Source organism: Arvicola amphibius, chromosome 4, assembly GCF_903992535.2.
Source record: "Arvicola amphibius chromosome 4, mArvAmp1.2, whole genome shotgun sequence".
Classification (NCBI taxonomy): domain Eukaryota; kingdom Metazoa; phylum Chordata; class Mammalia; order Rodentia; family Cricetidae; genus Arvicola; species Arvicola amphibius.
The window spans coordinates 45,783,388-45,804,470 of NC_052050.1; the positions used below are offsets into that span (position 1 = coordinate 45,783,388).

The following is a 21,083-nucleotide window of genomic DNA, read 5'->3' on the forward strand; positions in this document are numbered from 1 at the left end:
CCCTTTGCCTCCTGATCCTGGCATTACAGGCCTGTATCACATCTCCATAGCTATACCATTCCAAGAGCAATGTATAAAACTTACAATTTTCCTCACATCCTTGTAAACACTGTGGGTTTAAAAAAAAAAAACAACTTTTTTTTTAAAAGACAGGGTCTTGCTAGGCAGTGGTGGCGCACACCTTTAATCCCAGCACTTGGGAGGCAGAAGCAGGCGTTTGCTGTGAGTTCGAGGCCAGCCTGGTCTACAAGAACTAGTTCCAGTACAGGCTCCAAAACTACAGTGAAACCCTATCTGGAAAAACCAAAAAAAAAAAAGGACAGGGGTCTCATTGTGTAGTCCTGACTAGCCTGGAACTCATGATGTGGACCAGACTAGCCTCCAACTTACAGACTTGCCACCCCCCCAGGTGCTACACCCCTTCTTAGACAGCTGCAATGTCCATGAACACGGGGAACTCTGCACACTCGACCTCTGACTAGATGCTTTCCAAAGGACAACCAGTGAGGCATCACAAAGCAGTGCTCTGGGAGGTGCTTCTGGAAAACGCTGATCCCATTCTTTTGAGAAACAGAACCTAAGGCCTTGTCCAGGCGAAGAGTGAGCTCTACCACCGAACCAGGAGAAACCACAGAGAAGGGTTTCCAGCAGCTCACTGTTGTGGGGGTAATGACTTTAATGTTTGAATGGACTGGAGCCAAGACTTCAGTCCACTCTTGCTACAGAGCCCCGGACTTGGCTGGGTGGTGTCTCGTCTGTGACCACCCTCAGTCCATCCTGAAGCTATTTAGTCTATGGCTCTCCTGCAGTTACTACATAAGAACCCTTGGGGTTATGAGTTGACAGGAAACAGAGACTAAGGCCGCTGGATTGGCCTGCCCAGTTGGAACCGACAGCAGAGGGGAGAGCCCACACTTCTCCACAGCCCTATTTGCCTGGAGTATGGGGTAATCAGGGCTTTTCTTTGCCCATGCCCCTCTCTGGACACACCACTCAGGACAGCACACCCAGGTGAAGCTGGGTTTGTCGCTAGCAGAGTATCTGTAGAGCCTCACCATGTAGACCGGGCTGGCCTCAAACTGCTAGCTTCAGCTCTCCAAGTGCTGGGATTAAAGCATGTGCCACTGCCTGATGACTTTATTCTTACTAGCAGACCCTCTTGTCTTGCCTTTCCCTCTCAATCTTAAATCGGGCACATGTAGTAGTCAACTGATATGTGAGGAGGGTCATCCATTACCAACAGGAAAATTGATTTATTGCTTCATAAGAATAATTCTGATGCAACTTAAAAGAAAACAATAGACTTTAAAAAAAACTAATTCATCCCTCTTAGTACCCCAAGATGTCTCAGACAGGGTCTCTAGGGGCTGTCAAGGTAATTGGGTTATTGAGCCAGGCAGGCCAGCTAGGCTTTCCCCACACAAACAGCTCCAGTGCCCTGTTAAGAGTCTGCCAGCAGGGGGCACTGTGGCCACATGGCCACATACAAGGTCCCCATTATAAAGCAAGGGTCACTCTCCCATCTTGAGCCTGCTGCGGGCATGGCTGGCTTCTGGTCTGGTCCACTCTCATAAAAGCAGCCCCTGGGGGTACCCTCTACCACATATGCACATGTACACACACACACACACACACACAAACACACCCCACCCCCGTTACTTGCTAGGCCTGGCTCTCCACGTCTGTCAGTCACCGCCTTATTTCCACCCCAGAAAAACAGCTGTGTGTGGGTGGAAGGGTGACCTTCCCTTGTGATGTCCCCTTAGCTCCCTTCAGGTTGCAGGCTGGAACAAGGGCAGCAGTAGAAATGTATTCCCCCAGTATAAGGAATAAGCCTTGTCCAGGATTCCCGAGGTTTTGTTAACTATTCGGTCCTTCATCCCTTCCCCAGACTGAGAAAGGACAGGGGTGGGGGGCATCTCCATAGGCCTTCAAGGAAAAGACAGGCCAAGGACTAGCCACTGGGGGGGGGGGGAAGCAGTGGAGGGTGAGGGAGCATTGGGATTACAAAGGGGTTAGCACCAACAACAGGAAGCGGGTCCTTCCTTCCTCAGGCAGCCACAGACTAGTCAGGGGAGGTAAAAGGCCAGGCCAGGGGAGTGCAGACAGTGCAAGCCTTTGTCCTCAGGTAGGTGTGGCTGGTGGGCATGCAGCTCAGGGACAGGTAGTGTGGGTAGAGGATGGCAGGCCCCTCTGCTTTGGCAAGAGGCAGAATCCAGATCAGTGAGGGAGAGTCTGCTTGCTAGGGGCTCTCCTTGACTCCAGGTAGAGGCCCCATGGAGATCCAAGACCCCAGAGTTCCTGGGGTGACAGCTAGGCCAGGCCAGCCCAGTTTCTGGCAGTGGGAGGTTCATTTGTCTGGGCCCTCTCCTGTCCTTCCACACCAGCACTCCACAGCAGGGCCAGGGCTTTGTGAGGAAGTACGGGGCTCTGGCATGGTGAAGGGCAGGATCCAGGGAGCGCATGGGATCCTCTGGGGCGGGGAGATGACAGCGGTCAGTCACTGAAGCACAGGCAGTCGACCACAGCTGAGGCGGTGGGCACTACACGAAAGCTTCCCGGTTGTTTGAGCCATTGACCTTAAGGAACAGCTTGCTGTCTTCCCGCTTCTGTTGAAGCTGCCTCTCCAGCTGGCGCCGGTAGCAAATCAGGTAAAGGGGCAGGCAGAAGCCTAGCATGCTCACAGCAAGTAGACCCACGTTCACCTGGGAAAGTGGGGAGTGGGCTGGCATAAGGAGCTGTATTCACCACAGGGCAGCGCCCTCCCCCACGCACAGGTGAGGAGAGAGTGAAAATTAAACGCTAGGGTTGTAGGTGTCCCAGGGCTGTCAACCCACATTCCAGCATCTAAATCCCCCAGTTCTCCACGGCCACTCAACAGCCTTCAGGGATTGGGCTGGGGTTGGGACAACTCACAGTATCTGGATTAGAATGCTGGTCTTTGGCTGGAAAGCCAGGGATGCACCCTAGAATCGGGTCCAGAGAGGCCATTTTTCTCCTCCTGCCTGGCCACAGGGACCCCTGACTGGGTTCTGTCCGAAGTTCCCACACTGCCTCTTGTCCTTGGGCCCCACTTTCCCAGGAGCAGAATGGGGAGACACCCCGACTCCTTACCCACAGAGGGTCTCCTCCTAGAGGACCCATCATGGCCAGAAACAGCGGCTGCTGCAGGAGGGCAAAGAGCGCGCTGACTAGAGACTGCAGTCCCGTGAGGCTACCGAACTGCGTGGAGGGGTACCTGTTGGGGCAACGAAACCTGTCACAGATGGCGCCTTCACAGGCCCCCCAAATCCCTCATTGGCTTGGCTCAGGTATGCTGGTAACTGGGGCTGCACCATCAGTGCCTGTGAGAAGAGGCAGGACCTGCCTCAGGATGGTTGGGTGCAGGCCCCTGAACTTCAGACTCTGAAGAAAGCCTCTCCCACCTCTCCCATACTCAGATGTGCCCTCAGCCAGGGGGTGTGGACTGAGCAGAGTGGAAAGCGTGGTGCCAGCAGAGTCTGCGGCTTGGGAAACGATCCCGGGAAGCAGGTTGGAGGCTGAGCCTGGCTCTGCTGTACCCCCCTCCAAGAACATTGCGCAATAACGGAAACTCAGCATCACTGCTCCTGCCCGACTCCCTCACACCCTGCCAGGGCAGCCACAACTTCCTCCAAGCCTGTGGGGGGGGGGAGACATGGGGGGGGGGACAGGCAGACCTGGAATAACCCCTGTAAGATGCTACTCAAAGAGGGAAGGCGTCCTCAGCTTAATATTGGGGAACATTAGGCTCTGTTGTCCCTGAGATACAAGGGAGCCCTGGGCAAGAACATGCTGCATGCATGGTCACAGACAGTGGATGACAGGACTTGGGTTTCAATTCGTGGGCCAAGCCCTGGGCAGAAGAAGGAGGAGCAGCTATCTAGCTTCTTGGAAAAGATGTAGGTGTCACTGTAGGCAGGGTTCAAGGAGACTGTGGCCAGCAAATAGATCTTTCAGGCCCTGGGTGAGGCCAGCCCAGTTCTTCTGAGACCAGCTGTCCATGTCACTGCCCCTACTGAGGACTATTTACGCTTCAGTATTTAGCTTCAAGCAGCCAGAACCCAACCCTGCCCCAGTGGGCAGCCAGGGACAGTGCTAGCACTCAGCTGAACAGCCAGCCCTGGGGCTCTGAGGCCCTGACCCCAGCTGAAAGACTGACTTCGTGTTAAATGCCATGGCTTGTGGGCACCCAACTGCTGCCTACTGACTCACCTACTGTCAGTATGTATGGTGGTCTTTACTGACACAGACAGCAGAAACCCTAGTACTTGTCCCCTGATACAAGATGAAACATGCCAGAAAGGGAGGACAGGCCAGTTTCAGGGTCTCCATGGCAGCAGCAGTTCCCTTGGGTCAGGGCCACCACACCACCCAGAGGTTCCAGGACTTACACAGCAGCATATAGGCCCCCTACTGCAGAGTGGATGAATCCTCGCACAATTGTGTGCAGGACGAAGGAGAAGATCTGAGGAAGGGAAGGAGGGAGAAGAGCATGAGCAGGAGACCCCTCGGGACCCCTCTGTCCTTCCCTCTGGCTCCTGGGGACTCAGGCACAGGAACCAGGGCCATTTGGGTTGGCTGCTACCAGCTCTCTAGAGCAGAGTGCTTTTTTTTCTTTCCTTTTTTCTTTCTTTCTTTTTTTTTCCTGGTTTTGTTTTGTTTTGGAGACAAGGTCTCACTGTATATCCCTGGCTGTCTTAGGACTCTCCATATAGACCAGGCTGGCCTCGAACTAACAAAAATATGCTTGCCACTGCCTCCACAGTGCTGGGATTAAAGTCATGCATCAGTATGCCTGGCCTTTGATAACACTTTTTTATAATATTTAAAAAAAATTAACACTCACAGCCTGGTAATCACAGGCCTGCCCCTCCCTATATAAATAAAATCAAATATACATGTATATATGTGTATATATGTATGTATGTATACTTAATTTTTTGTGTATCAGTGTTTAGCCTGCATATACGTACACACTATGTGTGTACCTGGTGCCAGAGTCCAGAATAGGGTACCAGATCCCTTGAAACTGGAGTCACAGACAGTTGTGAACCACCATGTGGGTGCTGGGAACCAAACCCAGGTCCTTGCACAAGCGCACCCAGTGCTCTTAACCAGTGAACCATCTCTTCAGGTCCTCATTTTTGCAATCTTAAAAATTACATTGGGATTAGAGAGATGACTTAGTCGTCAAGAACACTGCCTGCTCTTCCAGAGGACCTGGTTCAATTCCCAGCACCCACGCGGTGGCTCACAACTCTCTGCAACTCCAGTTCCAGGGGACATGACACCTTCCGGCCACTGTCGGCACCAGGTGCACACTTGGTACACAGGCTTACCCATGTAGGCAAAACACCTATACACACAAAACAAGAAATTTTAAACTTTTGTTGTTTAAAAAATTACATTCATTTATTTCGTGTGTGCAAGTGTCACGACATGTGTGGAGGTCAGAGGACAACTGTCAGTTGGTTCTCCTGCCACGTGGGTCCTAGGGTCAAAGTCATCAGGCTTGGCAGGAAGAGTCTTTCACGGCTAAGCCACCTTGATGACCCTTGCATGAATTTTGTAGCCAGCTGCTAAACAGTCATTGTGAGAAATTAAATTATATAAACTTACAACTAAGAAACTAGCGGTGGAGCTGGAGAGATGGCGCGGCAACTAAGAACACTGTCTGTTCTTCCAGAGAACCCAAGTTCAATTCCCAGCACCCACATAGCGGCTCATATCTGTCTGTAGATCCACTTCTAGAGTATCCAACTCCCTCACACAGACATACATGCAGGCAGAATACCAATAACATTTTTAAAAAATTTTTAAAAAAGAAAGAAAAAGGAAAAGAAAAATAGTCAGGCATGGTGGCACACACCTTTAATCCCAGCACTCAAGAGGCAGAGGCAGGCAGATCTCTGTGAGTTTAAGGCCAGCCTGGTCTATAAACAGAGTTCCAGGGCAGCCAGGACTATTAATCAGAGAAACCCTGTGTCAAAATAAGAAACTAAATTGATGGTCTTAAAACAAAGGCAATGAATGATCAAAGCTTATCAATTTCTAATTCCTTCACCAGAATTACTATTGTTATTCTGAAGGCATCGTCCATATATTGTACATTGTCAGCCACAATTAGAGTATTCCCATAATGGACACTGCAGGCAAATGCATGAAGGCTTAAGGTCCCCTTAACCAACCCCAAGAATCTACATTTACGTGAGAATTTTCCGAGAGGTCTCCCTGCCTGATGATCCAGGCCCTACTGGCCCTAATGGCTATCTTTATCTGCCTTGCAAATCTCTATCACAGGTTTATGGGTTTTTTTTTTTTTAAGATTTATTTATTATGTATACAGTGTTCTGGGCACCAGATCTCATTACACATGGGTGTGAGCCATCATGAAGTTGCTGGGAATTGAATTCAGGACCTTTGGAAGAGCAGTCAGTGTTCTTAACCTCTGAGACATCTCTCCAGGCCTCTATCAACAGGTTTTGAAAGGCCTCTTCCTATTAGCAATCCCTGAGAAGGCAATGATCCCTGAGAGGCACTAGCCCGAGGCCATAGAGCCCCGTCATAGAGCCCCAGGTCGCTCCTTTGTTTCTTTCATATACATCCCTGCCATTCTGCTTTAGCAGCTAGGCCCTGCTCCCAGGACTCCTGGCAGGCTTGACAGGTTATGCAGCTGTGGATTTACACAGCCCTGTCTCTTCCTTCACGTGCATTTGCTGCCTTTTCACAGCTGGCCTTCCAGGAGAACCGAGTGAAACGAAAAGCGGATGACTGTCTGCAACTGAGCACTGTCCCTCAACTGGACAAGACGGTCATGACAGGGGTCTGCCAGCATCTCCCCCGCCCACCCCGGAACTGGTGCAAGTCTCCCACGGCTTACTCTGGTCTGCACACCCAGTGCCAGCATGTATGTGTGGCAGCACCTGTGGGTGTGTTCACCTGTGTGCTCACCGTAGCTCAACAACACCTGGCACCTTGCAAACAAAGAGCCTCTTCATTTCCTCCCAGAGTTGGCATGAGGCATATCTGCACTTGGGCTACACCCATTGAGAAGCAATCAGGTGCATCCCCCCACCTTGCAAACGTGGGACCTGGGCCCAAATGGACTCATAGAACGTCTTCACAGACCAAAGGGTGGGACCAGGTAGGTGCAAAGTCTACTTGGAGCTTACAAATGCTAGCAAGTCAGGCTTCAGAACACTCAGACATCTTGTGCAAGGCGAAAAGTAGTGGTGTGTTCTTATGATCCCAGCACTTGAAGGGTCAAGGCACGAGAATGGAGTCTGAGGCCAGCCTAGGCTACACAGAAAGACTCTGTCTCAAAAGACAAAAGAAATCTTGTACAAAGGAAGTAAATCTTTGAATCCTTACGCCCAGCCAGGCTCAGTCACTCTCTCTAGGATAACAGTCACGTGGACATTGTTGTCTCTGCCGCTAAGAGGGCTGGGATTACAAGCGTGTGCCACCACCCTCGGCATTGGTCAAACCTCTTTAGACATCAAATTTCATGTGTCTGAGAAAATACAAAACCACGCAGTTCCAGGAAACAGACGATGGTGGTGCCCATGGCATGGCACGCAAGGTGCCTAAGGACAAATGTGCCTTCTTGGAGAGGAGTCCTTCCTCTCCAGCCATACCCCGGGAGTGGAGGAGGCTAAACAGACTGCCAGCAAACACTAACAGCTGGCCAAACTGAATTAATTAAGTCACGTGCATATTTTAGCCTCTAGATATCCCCCATCTGTGTGCCATCCCCAGACCTACCTGTAGAGGTAAACTAGGAATGAGGCAGGTCACCCCAAAGCCCACCAGCAGCACGTTTGTAAAGGCGAAGGCCCGCATGGCGTTAGTAATTTTCTGGATCTGCCTGTCTCGTTTCTGCTTCTTTTCACCTCTGTGGAGAAAGAGCACACAGGACTTGGGGTGGGGGTGAGGTTCCCTGGAGAAAGGCCGGCCCTCCCTGGTAGGTCAGGTCTCAGGGATCCCAGGATGCGCGCTAATGCAAGTTCCACACCTCAGCCTCATCTCAGGTCAAGACTAGGGGCGCTCTCTAGGCTGCCCTCTCAGTTGAGCAGAGGCTGATTCACGTGGAGGCTCTCACAGCCGAGAAGAGCTTCACCCCGTGCCCCTGCTCAGGGAGCTCAGCTGATGGTGGGGAGGGGGAGGAGTACAGTGTGCCCCAGCAAGGTTGCAGCAAAGCCTCACTGCACCTGTATCATGCAGGAAGCTGGTAATAAGCCAGATAATAAGCCAAATAAGGGAGTGAGTTGGTTTCCCCTTGGGGGGCAGGATGGGGTGAGGGGAAGCAAATACACAGCAGATGGAACCAGGATGGCAAATAGCCCTTTGGCTCTGGGGCCTAACCTAGATAACAGAGAGCCTCTGTAATTATTTCCTTGTGGATTAACTATTACTGATTCCAGCCACGCCACCCACACTGAAACCCCAAGGATAATCACAAGAACGAATGGCAAATGCGCAAAGGAGGGCAGCAATTCCCAGGCTCTCCACTTCCTAACTAACCACCTCTGTAAGAAGACTTGGACACTTATCCCTGGTCCCCTCATCTCTAAAATGGGTACAACACTAACTAACACATGTTGCGTCATGGTACGGAGGCTGAAGTGAGACACTGTGTGTTCAGTGCTTGGCATTGGGCCTGATACAATAAATAACAGCCTATCACACGATGGGAGTGTAGAAGACAGCCTTTAACTCATCCTCTGATCTTAGAGCCCAGCCCTTCCATAAAGCAGGGCTCCTGAGCCTTGCTGAATCTTCAGAATCTGCACATCATTAGCATACTTGGTTGGAGTAGCTTACAATTCAAGTAAGTGCAATGAACCTCAGCAGCAAGTGGCCCCCTTATGCAGCTCGTGCCAAACTTGGAGTCCTGGGTTTCCCTCTGCTCTCATCTGCCTCAGTGGCTCTCATTTCATCCCATCAGGGAATTTCCACAGGGTGAGACAATGGGCCCTGAGCTTGCCAGGGCCCTGAGTGCACCTCTCACTCCTTCTGCCCACCAGGCCCTACCTAACACTCAATATGGCCCCACTGCCCTTCTCTGGGGGCCAAGAGTGGGCTGTGGCCTACATACTGAGTGGTGTCTTTCTCCTCAGGCTCCTCAGAAGTATCTTCACACTCCTTTAGCTTCCAGTCCATGATGTAGCCGATGACAGGAGCTGTCAGCAGGCAGAGCAGCTGGAGCGCGCCAAAGATGGACGTATAGAGGGCAACTGGGAAGGAAGACGGCAGGTCATGGGAGCTCCAGGCTCTCGGAGATCTGCCTTGGAGCCCCCTGGCCAGTGTGGGTTGAAGGGAACCTACAGACCGTAACTTCTAAAATCAAAGCTAGAACAATGGCCAACTTTTCTGCTCCAAACCTCTACTGTTTCCCCTGTAACAACTAATGAAACCCAGTATGTCACAATGACAAATCCTCCCCAACACCAAACTTTCGGGAAGTCAGTCTGACTTGGAAACCACAAAATCACCAATGCCCATGACTGGGCTTTATATGTGACTGATCATCCTTTTCTGTCCCCAGAATATACCAGGAAGGCACCATTCACGGGGACTCTGACGTCAGGGCTTCCCATCTTCACAGAGACTTAAAATTGTAGGGAGTGGGGGACAAAAAAAAAATAGTTGACGGCTAAATGTTCCACTCCCACCCCACCCGTTTAGTCAAGTGGGATGTTTGAAATTTGAGGCGAGAAGTCTCTGAACAGAGAGTAGCTGAGAGAGGTGTTGCAAGGTCCCCTGACAGCCCCCTGCTTACCAGTTGCCATCACTTCATCGAGAGAGCAAAGGTGGAAAAGCAGAAAGGAGAGGTCAGAGGTAGAAGTACAAAAAGACAGGAGGTGGGCCCACTACATTCTCCACTTCCCAGGAGACCCCAGAGCAGCCGATGAAGGCCTGGCCCACTCCAGCTCCAGAGCTGGGTGTGAGGGAGCCAGGCCCAGCTGACATCCTCCTGGCAGCTGGTGAGTCAGCCTGTGGCCCTGGCCAGGCACCACGATGGGGAAGTGGCGTGCTGAAGGCCCTGGCAGAGTTGGAGTCTGACCATGTGGCCCTGTGGGAATGCTGCTCTGTCGCTGCCACCTCCCGCTGCACTCAGAAGGAAAGGTCAAAGGAGCCGTGCCAGTCACGGTCATCTGACACCACCATTCTCCCTAGACAGCCAGTCTTCTCCCTCACTAGCTCCCTGACCCCAAGGCCGCCCTTCTGAGCAGAGCCAGGCCTGGGGATGTGGTGACAGAAACTGGGGGAACAAAGCTCCCGTCTACTATGCTCAGACCTCCTCTCCTGAGTCCCTCTATTTCCTGAAGCTGACCTTTTGTTCTTTTTCTTTTTTCTTTTTGGTAAGGTCTCATTGTACAGCCAAACTAACCTCAAAATCAGTCTTCCTACCTCGCCTGCCCAGTACCTGAGATTATGGTAGTGAATCAGGATGTCCATCTTTGTGTTTGTTTTTCTAGACATGGTTTGCCTGAGTATCCTTGGCTGTCCTAGAAGGCAATGGATCCACCTGCCTCTGCCTTCCGAGTTCTGGGACTTTTTTTGTTTTGTTTTGTTTTGAAGTCAAGGTCTCACCATGTAGCTCTGGCTGGTCTGGAACTCACTGTGTACTTCGGGCTATCAAGCTGACTTTGAACTCAGAGATCTACCTGCCTCTGCCCTCGAATGCTGGCATTAAAGGGCTGTGCCGTCATGTCCAGCAAAACCGAAAGGAAGAAAAGTGGGACTGGTGAGATGTCTTAACAGCTAAGGTGCTTGCCATGTAAGCCTCACACCAAGCTGTCTCCCACAGGGGACGGAGAGGACCCGACTCCTCAAAGCTGTGCTCTGAGGGCCACGTGACAGCTAGCATCTGCACCTGCTGGTCCCACCCAAAGACCTAAGAGAACCAGAAGGCTAAGCTGATGTGATGACAATCCCCGTGCTTGACTGAGACAGGAGAATCCCCTACAGTGAGGCCAACCCGGTCTACCAAGCAAGTTCCACGCCAGCCTAGGCTACCACATCTCAGAAAAACAAAAGTGTTTTACCACATAGGGTGGCCCACTGTGTGGCAGTTATAGCTACAGGAGCCTGAAGTCGGAGGATGGCTGGAGAGCCTAGGCGAAGCAGCAAGCCAGGCCCACCCAGATACACTCTGGTTAACCCAGGCAGGCCTCCAACTTGCTCTGTAACCTCAGATGACTTTGAACATCTGATCTTACTGCTGCTACCTCTGGAGTGCTGATTGCAGGCATTTACCACCACACTGGTGTATGTGGTACTGGACAAACCATGGGCTTCATGCTAAGAAAGCACTGTAAAGGGAGCCACACTTCAATTCAAGACCCCGTATCTTAAAACAAAACAAAAAAGGTACCAAAGGTATAAAGTTAGGAAATTACCACTGGACTAAGCAAAGCCAAAAGTCTTTTTCTCCCGTAAGGACCCTGAGGCCATTACTGCACCCCATCATGAGTTTTTGCTCATTATATCCAGTGTCTTTCCCTTTTCTCTCCCTCCTGAGGATCCAGGAGGTGCCTGGAGCTTTTCCCTCTGCGAAAGCAGGCCTTCCTGTCCCTATGGAAAACTGGTATTTGGCTCCTTGCAAGGCCTGCGTTATCTTTCCCTGGGTAAAAACAAGTTAGCCAACAAAAGAAAGTGGCAGGCTGGTGAGAATGCCAGCAAGGAGGATTTGCAGAATGTGTTTGTCCTGCTTGCTCAGGATGACTGCAGCTGAGTCATCCAGGCCCTGGGGAAGTACTGACTTTCTCTGCTAAGCAAAGCCCCTCGTCAGCTGAAGACCTGCCGGGGCCTTCCTGTGGGTTATCGGCTCTGCTTCCAGAGTGAACAAGCCTCAACTGGATTACTCCTTCCTGGGAAGCCTCTGTTTTCCCTGGTTCCCAGGGCGGGATACTGATCCTAGAATGGGCCCCCACTGACCCAGAGTCCTCTGCTAGGACAAAGGTCCTTCCCTCAGCCCCCGGGTTGTTCACGTGCCAAGCCAGTCCTTTCAGATCAGGGATGTAACTGGGTGGGGCAGGCTGCTGTCTTCTCTCTCCTCTGGGCAGTGTTTTTAGACACAGCCCTGAGCCCTCCCCACCGGCACTGGAAACCCTGAAGGGGACATGAAAGAACAGTCAGGCTGGCTGCGAGAAGACGGCCCTGACAAGCAGACGAGGCCTCAGACTCGGCGATTTCCCAGTCCGACTGATCTAGCACAACAGAATACCTCCCACTGGTGGGGCTGGTGGGGCTGGTGGGGGTGGTGGGGTGGTGGGGCTGGTGGGGGTGGTGGGGTGGTGGGGCTGGTGGGGTGGTGGGCTGGTGGGGCTGGTGGGGGTGGTGGGGTGGTGGGGATGGTGGGGTGGTGGGCTGGTGGGGCTGGGGGGGGATGGTGGGGGTGGTGGGGTGGTGGGGGTGGTGGGCTGGTGGGGGTGGTGGGGCTGGTGGGGTGGTGGGGGTGGTGGGCTGGTGGGGCTGGTGGGGGTGGTGGGGGTGGTGGGGGTGGTGGGGTGGTGGGGGTGGTGGGGGTGGTGGGGTGGTGGGGTGGTGGGGTGGTGGGGTGGTGGGGTGGTGGGGGTGGTGGGGGTGGTGGGCTGGTGGGGTGGTGGGGTGGGTGAGAGGACAGCATCGCCCTAAAGAGAGGACGCGCATCAAGGCCTGGACGACACTTACCTGTCTTCTGGTCACCGCTGACTAAGAACTCAAGGATGCTGTTCATGGCCCCCATGTAGAAGATGAGCCGCAGCTGTGTGACACACATGGTGACCAGGCTGAGCAGCAGGATGGGGCTGAACACACTGTGCATGAACGAGGGGGCAGCTGTGGGAAGAAGGCATTGGGCTCAGGCCAGGAAACATGGCCCATCCAGCATCCAGGGCCTGGGGAAGGGAAGCCCAACGTGCTGACTGTGTGGGAGGTGAGGGTGGCAAAGCCCATGGCGAGGCTCATGGTGTTGATGCCCATCAGCAGATTCCCTGAGCTCTGGTGTGTGTGTGTGTGTGTGTGTGTAAAACAGGACAGGTGGTGCCTCTGCCCCTTGTGAGACAGAACAGGAATTCGGTGAGGGTTTGCCCACAGATCCACAGCCAGCGATTCCCAACCAAGGGGGCCCTGGGCTCCTCCCACACTGTAAATGAGGATGCCCCCAGGGATCTCTTGGGCCAGCCTGGAGAGCAGAGTCAGGTGCTGGATACCTGCTGCATCAGGCTGGCACTTCACCTCCAGGTCGACAGTGGACAGGCACAGCTTGTGACCCTCCTGCAGCGCAGCTTGCTCCTTGGCGCTCCTCATGGAGCTGCCCACGCTCAGGCGGCGCCCCACTGTGGTCACCTGCTTGTAGAACTGCTTCCCTGTGATCTTGTGGTCAAAGCCCAGCCAGCTGAACTTAATCTTCACCCTAGAGGCCACAGGAAGGGAGTTTGCTGGTGCTGCTGGGAGCCTGGCTGGCAGGAGCGTAGGACAGACAACGGGCGGACTTACGAGTAGTCCATGTCCTCTGGTCCTGGGAAGGGCTCTAGCGGCCAGTTGAAGAAACAGTTGAAGAAGACCAGGCCAGAGCAGCCAGCCCAAACCACCAGGATGACAATAAAGGAGGCACCGGCATCGTAGATGAGCTGTCAGGGGGCAGAGGTATCAGTGGGAAGCCAGAACGGGCAAGGGACAGCTGGGAGCGGAGCTGCCATTGTCTGGGCTGTATGATAAGGCACAACCCTGTGAGCTGAACTGCTTAGTGACCAGAAACCCTGCATTCTGCTAATCCCAACCTTTCTGTCCCTGGAATCCAAGTCGAACCAAATGTCACTTTTTTTTTTTGGCTTTGATTTTTGGAGACCTGGTTTCTCTGTGTTGCGCTGGCTGTCCTAGAATCTACTCTGTAGACCAGGATGGCCTTAGACTCACAGAGATCATCTCCCGAGTGCTGGGATTAAAGGTCTAAGCTACCGCTGCCTGGCTACAAATGTCACCATCTTAAGAGGTGACCACTTTATCGCTGCCATGCCTGTCTCACAGGGTCACAGAGAACAGAGCTGGCTAAGATTGTTCTCCTCCTGAGGGTTTTTCTTCTTTGTTTTGAGACAGGTTCTCATTGTAGCCCTGGCTGGCCTCAAACTCACTATGGAGTCTTGAACACTTGATCCCCTGCTTCCACAAGCAGCCTAGCCTTTCTGCTGCTGGGCTCACCGACTATCAGTCCAGTTCCCCAAGAACAGGGGTCTGGCAGCCTCATCCACTGATGTTTCTCTCGCCTTTAAGAACACACATGGCAGGTGCTCCAAGATACTCTGGAGACTGATGGACACGGCCCCTTTAGCTCCTCCGTGGGACAGGCCTTGACACTGTTCGCAGAGGGTGCTTTGGCCAGGGTAAGTGGTGATCTTGACGGAGGACAGATTGCTGTGCATTTTAGCATTGACTGTCTTTTTTTTTTTTTTAAACTAGGAAGCAAACTTAGGGCCTCCTGTGTGCTGACCAAGTATCTACCAATAAGCTTTACCTCTAGCCCTTGAAAAACTGGGAGTCAAGCAGCGCAGCGGTGGCACCTGCCTTTAATCCCAGCACGGGGGAGGCAGAGACAGGTGGACCTCTGGGAGTTCAAGGCCATCTTGGACTACACAGCTACTTCCAGGACAGGCTCCAAGGCTACACAAAGAAACCCTGTCTCAAACAAGCAAACACCCACAAAACAAAAAAAAATAAACAAACAAAAACCGGTGAGACAAGTCCTGACTTCCTTGCCCAGGTCGTCCTTGAACTTGCTCTGTAGCCCGAGTAGGCCATCCTTGTAGCCCCACTTGCTATCCTGTCCTGCCTCAGCCTCCCTAGTAGTTATGATTATAGGTCTGGGTCCACAGGCCTGTCTTGATTATCCTCAGCTCTCCCCAGATCCAATGTGAGGGTCCCCTCAGTGTCCTAGCCTGTAGCTGCCCAGCTCCCTAGGATGGAGCCCAGCATGTACGTATATACAGAAGATGAGGAACTTCTGCTTCCTCTACCATCCAGGAGCAGGAAAAAGTCTACAGGATGGCTGGCCGATTCCTACCACCTACCATACGGATTCCCAGCTTCCAGCCGACACCCGTGGCTCCCTCTCATCATCTCACCCCACATCCCTAGAGTTGCCTTCACCTTGATGCCAGTGCTTCGGGAGGGCAAAGCCCCTGGTGACACCCTGACAGAGCAACACAAGAGGGGAGGGACCTGAGCCTAGGAGATTGTGAGCCTGGGCTTCTTCCTGATCCCATGTGACTTCCACCGGCTCAGAATCCTGCCTGGGAGGGAAACAGCTGAAGCAACTTGGCGGCCAGCAGAGCTCTGGCTAATGGGGAGTGTGGACCCAACACCAACAGGCCAGAGACTCCCAGGACCAGAGGCCAGCCCACTCACCCTACCTTCCCTTCCACAGGCAGCCTGTGGTCACACACCACAGTACACACTCAAGCCCTCCCCCTGAAAGCCCAGCGGTTTTCTTTTCTTGCTCCTGTGTTGCCAGGTGCATCCTGCCTAGGTGGGAGGGGCAGTTGAGGGGCCATCCCTAATGCCCATAATTATTTCTCTTCAGAGAGGCTGCAGTGGCTTGGGGAAGGGGGGGCTTTGCCCAAATGCTAGGATAAAGCATGAGTTGGGGTGGAGGTACTGGCTGGCCACACCCTCACCTTGATTCCTGGGAAAGTAACTGCTGAGGAAGCATAGGATCCAATCATCAAGGCAATAAACGTAGATCGAAGGTCACCGAACATATTGGGCAGCTGAGGGGATGGACGGAGGAAAGAAAAGATTAGGTCACAGGTGTGTCTCATCTTTGACATTGTGACAACACTGTCATCTGCAAAATTCATACCAGAGAGCTACGCAATTGAGCTTACAAGAATGACAAGAAGGTCTGGTTTTGAGTAAGCTTATGACTTTGTGTTGGACTGCAATCACTGCTGTCCTGGGCTGAGTCGGACTGGCCTGAGGGAGGAGGGAAGAGAGCAGCTAGCAAAAGCCAGGCCTCACGTCTCACCTGCTCTCCCTCTGTGGAATTCACAGCATAGCAGACTAGGCAATTGCCACTAATTGCAAGTTTTCCCTTCCCAGACAGAGACGGAGAAGGGGCAGAGGTAAGGAAGAAGAAAAGACACGGCATTGACTCTCTGCACACTCCCCCACCACGCTTGACACAGACCTTACCATATTTACCTTACCATAGTTACCGTATTTGAAGGAGATATCAGAGAGCAAAGCTGTGAGCCTTAGGCACCCCTCAAAGAGAAGCCCGTTAAAAATAAGACTCTATTTGGGGAAATGAGTGTCATTTTATAAATAAAAATATCAAGAGTCCCAGAAAGGACCAGATGTCAGCAAAAGCTGCTTTCGGTTTTGAAAGTATGCTTCTGGAAGGCACCAATCACAATCCTAACAAGACACGTGGCTCCCCAGTTCCTGCTTGAGTTCTTTGGTGTAAGTAGAGGATTCTCTCCAACTGGGAGTCACCTGGCAGGTATCTCCAGAAAGCTAAGATTAGGAATTAGGAAGACTCAGGTTTGTTTTCGCCATGAGCACTTTGAGCATGGATGCAGAGCAAGAGCAAGCCCATCTGAAGTGATTTTAAGGCCGAACCCCGTGACTCTCAAGCCTGTTAAGACACCACACCATGGCCTAGAGCTGTGGCTCAGCAGTTAAGAGCACTTGCTCTTGCAGAGGGCTTGGGTTTGGTTCCCAGCACTGACAGGGTGGCTCACAGTCATCCTTAACTCCAACGCCTTCTTCTGACCTGTGTACTGCACACATGTACACATACATATGTACAGACAGACAACACGCTTATACACATAAAATATCTGGGGGAATAAAGGTACAACACATTGGGCGCTGAGATACAGTGCAGGGAGTAAAGGTGTTTGCCATCCATCAAGCCTGACAGCCTGAGTTTCATCCCAGGATCCACAAGGCACCAGAGAATCAATACCCAAGTCATCTTCTGACCTCCAAGAGTGCTTCTCTGCCTCCACAGAATTAAGTGAATTAAAAAAAATTTAAAGTTACCACAACACAGTCATGGATGGGATCCAACACACTGGACAAAGCACACCCTCCCCACAGCAGTTCTCCCCTCTCAGGAGCCTATACCATGTCATGAAACCAGTACCATTGGTGCCTGGACATTCTCTTGAGTTATGTCCACCTACCTCACTCAGTTCAGTCCCTGGGTGCGAGCCTTTCCTCATTGCCTGGGATCATTTTGTTTTATCAGCGTGACGAGCACATTGGCACGCACCCAGAATCCCAGCACTCAGGTGGTTAAGGAAAGAGCACCTCAAAGTTCTAGGCCAGCTGAGGCTCACAGAAAGACCCTATCAAGACAAAAGGCCACTGCAAGCCCATTCCTTGCTACTAAAATGGGGGTAGCTGGAATGCTATGCTTGTCTCTTATTATTTCTGTCTGGTTTTCCTAACAATTAAATAAAAAGTAATAAATATTATCAAAAAAATTGAAAATGTCTATGCTCTAAGATAGGCAGGTAGATCACTACAAGTGTGAGGGCAGCCTGGTAGACATAGTTAATTTCAGGCCAGTAGCAAGATCCAGCCTCGAAAGAACAAAGGGAAGAGGCTGGGTGTTGTAGTAAGAGGAGGAGATGTTTACACACCTCTGTGAAATCACTAAAACTCAATGTGCACACGCTATGTGACATGAATGGTATGTGCATTATACATCAGAAATGCTTTCAGAATATTGGTAAGGAAAAGGACTGTTTGTGAGAGGGGTGGATTAGGACTGAAAAAGAACATTAACAAATCTATAAGTTTTGTGCAAGGCCAGAATGACCAGTCAAGTTTTCTTCCAAATTCTTAGCATACCAAAAGATTTTTCTTACCGTTCTAGACTTTCTGGGAAAGGTTAGAGGGTGACAAATGAGGGGGCATAGGAGACAAAGGAGATGTGACATGGCCAAATATGCACAAACACACCCAGGTGAGTGGGAAAGGTAACTGAGGTCGCTGCACAGCTGCCCGGAAAGAATGCCGCACTCCGAGAACGCATGCGGTTCCCAAATGCGTGTATTCGGGTAGCAAAGCGTACTTGTTGGAAAGACATATATGGAGCCATGGAGAAGGGACTCAAAAGATGACACCTGCCTATGTGGCAAGAGGGAAACACACCCACAGGGGATTCTAGTCCAGTCTGGACAAGTGGAGAAGGAAGAGATCAGAGGGATCAGCAGGGCAGCTGGAGGCCAAGCGCCAGTCCTCCTCCAGGCACGATCAGGCTGGGAAGCTGTGAGCATGAACTCAGGCACACACAGCTATGCAGCCCTTAGGGGAAATTCCCTGCATCACAAGCAGTCCTGGGCAGAACCTCCCCAGGAGAGCTAGGGAACACCCCCAAAAGCAGACCACAAGGTGGCTGGCCCTTTTCTTTTGTCTTTCTTTACTCAAGCCTGCCTTAACCCTCACCCAAGACAGAGGCCAACATAACAAGGGCTTGAGATGAGTGTGCCACCCAGCCTTGATCTCCTTACGCTAGATTCAGGATAGGGACAGGACAGGGACAGAAGGGCAGTTCACCTGTTTGCCCTGCGCAGGATCAATGGCAGCCTCTGAACTATGCCTCCTGCCTACCTGTCTGGAGCATTCCTGTTCTGATTTGTTCTTTGGAGACAAGGTCTCCCATGATCTTTCAGTCTTGCTACCCTGTCTCCCAAAGTCCTGGGATTGCTGGCCTGGGCCACCACACCCAGCCTCCTACTTAGAACAGTGTTACCAAAGCAAGAAAACCGTGTTATTTTGGCCAGGATGTCATTCTTAGGGCAGCACAGAGCCTCGGGTAAAGTATGTTAGATAGCTTCCTGACAACATCTATATCTTGTATTTTAAATTATACATATTTTTCCTAATCAGAAAAGAAATGCATGTCTATTGTTAAACATTTGGAACAAAAAGACAACTTGTGGGAGTTGGGTCTTTCCTTCCACGGTGTAGGTCCTAGGGATTGAACTTGGATCATCAGGCTTGGCAGCAAGCACCTTTACCTCCTAAGCCATTTCACCAGCCCAACATACTGTTTCATAAACTTTTTTTTTTTTTAAAGAAGTAGTTGCACTATATTGCTAAAGCTGGTCTTGAACTCCTGGACATAAGTTATTTTTCTGCTTTAGTCTTTCAAATAGCTGGAACTACAGGTGTATACAATTTTCTCTGTTTAGCAGCCCTGGCTGTCTTGGAACTCACTTTGCAGACCAGACTGGCCTTGAACTCAGATCTGCTGCCTCGGCCTTCAGCGTGCTGGGATTAAAAGCATGTACAACTACCACTTGGCTTCTTTACTTTCTTTCTTTCTTTTTTTTTTTTTTTTTTGGCTAATATTTTGTTTTACTCTATGCGCTTGGGTGTTTTGCCGGCATGTATATCTATGCACCATTTGCATGCAGGTACCCAAGGAGGCCAGAAGAAGGTGTTGGATGCCCTGAAACTGGAGTTACAGATGGTTGTGAGTGCCATGGGAGTGCTGGAAATCAAACCCAGGTTGGTCCTCTAGAGGAGCAGCCAGCACTCTTAACTGCTGAGCCATCTCTCCAGCCCCTACACCGTTTTTGTTTGTTTTGTTTTGTTTTGGAGAAGGGTCTCCTGTAGCCCAGGTTAGCTTCAAACTTGCTATTAGGGGCTGCAAACATGGTTTCCTGCCTCCGCCTCCCTAAGAACTAGGATTACAGTCATGCGTCACTAACCTTTCCTTCTAACCTGATACATCATTATAAAGTGCTTTCTGAAGCTATTTGCTGTTCCTTTCTGACACAATCTGAAATGACTGCACGTATTTCCTGATCAGAACGGTCTATAATTTAGGAAGCCATGTCCCTGGTTTTAGACCATACGCCCTTTTACGTTTATTCATTAAAAGATTTCAGACAAAATTTTATTTGGGATGGGGGCAGTACTGAGACTATAATGCAAGGCTGTGCGTGTTAGGCGAGCGCCCATCACTGCACTCCATCTCCCGCCTGCCTGCCACCTTCAGTTCATCCAGGCTGGCCCTGAACTCATTCTGCAGCCCAGGCAGATCTTTAACAATCTTCCACCCCCGACCTCCCAAGTCACTAGGATACAGGTCCTAAACTGCTAGGCCTGGCTAGTTTGCTTTAAAAACAGGGTCTTAAATTAAAATATTACCTGTGATGGCCTTGAACTCACGATCTTTTGGCCTCAGCCTTCTAAGGAGCTAAATTATTAGCATGAGCTACCACACTCGGCTCAACGACTAACCTGAAAGAGAAAGGTAAGTGCAGGTGCAGGTGGCTTCTATCTCAAGGCAAATCCCTGAAGAGAAGGGATTGCACACTTTCTAGGGATTTACAATATGCTGACAAACGGCTTTCCCCTAAGAGATGCGCCAATTGACACCCCGCCAACAGTGCACGTACCTTCAACCTAGCCACTCCACCAGCATTCTTGTTTTAAAAGGCTTTGGTTTTAGACTGTAGGTCCTTTTACATTTATTCATGAAAAGAGTTCAGACAATTGCTTTTTGGGGTGGGGGGCAGTACTGGGTCTGTATGTGCTGGAGCCCCACATCCAATCCTCAGTACCTCACTTAAAATACACACTTAACTACATATATGTATTAAATTAATAGTAATTAATAGTAGTTGATTCAAAATAATCCAGATGGAGGTATAAATGAAAAAAAAAAAACCTGATTATGCCCTTCTACAAAGATTCTTTTATAGAGTAAGGCCAGTCATGGTCTGAGATGGTCAGTTCAGTGGGAGAGGGCTTGCCTAGCATGGGTGAGGTCCAAGGTTTAATCTGTAGCACTGAAAACGTGTTTTTGTGAGGAAGAAGGGCTGGAAGAAAGGAGTAGGGGACAAATATCAGCAAGGCACAGTAATATATGCATATGAGCATGTCCTAATGAAACCTATTATTTTGTATAATAACTAAAAATTAATAAAAATAAATAAGTCAATCAGTATGCCCAATATTGGAATTATGTTTTTCTTTGTAATCTAATTTCCTCTTAATATATGTTTTTCATACTTTTTTAAACAAAAAATGAACAAAAAGATGTATTTTAA

The 21,083-nt window shown here is 50.8% G+C and overlaps 1 protein-coding gene across 6 annotated transcripts in view; it reads right to left on the minus strand.

Annotated features, from left to right (window-relative positions):
• Window positions 1-1,229: 1,229 nt before the first annotated feature.
• The window catches only part of Slc43a2 (solute carrier family 43 member 2), a 40,957-nt gene continuing 21,103 nt past the window's right edge, over window positions 1,230-21,083 (minus strand). For all 6 annotated transcript variants that reach the window (XM_038328287.2, XM_038328284.1, XM_038328283.2 and 3 more), the window contains exons 6-14: window positions 15,681-15,773; window positions 13,507-13,640; window positions 13,221-13,423; window positions 12,700-12,846; window positions 9,119-9,257; window positions 7,786-7,915; window positions 4,413-4,486; window positions 3,115-3,238; window positions 1,230-2,705 (exon numbers count right to left, since the gene is read on the minus strand). In XM_038328287.2, coding sequence (XP_038184215.1) covers window positions 2,544-2,705; window positions 3,115-3,238; window positions 4,413-4,486; window positions 7,786-7,915; window positions 9,119-9,257; window positions 12,700-12,846; window positions 13,221-13,423; window positions 13,507-13,640; window positions 15,681-15,773 — 1,206 coding nt within the window. In that variant the 3' untranslated portion in view covers window positions 1,230-2,543. The remainder of the gene's footprint in view (window positions 2,706-3,114; window positions 3,239-4,412; window positions 4,487-7,785; window positions 7,916-9,118; window positions 9,258-12,699; window positions 12,847-13,220; window positions 13,424-13,506; window positions 13,641-15,680; window positions 15,774-21,083) is intronic.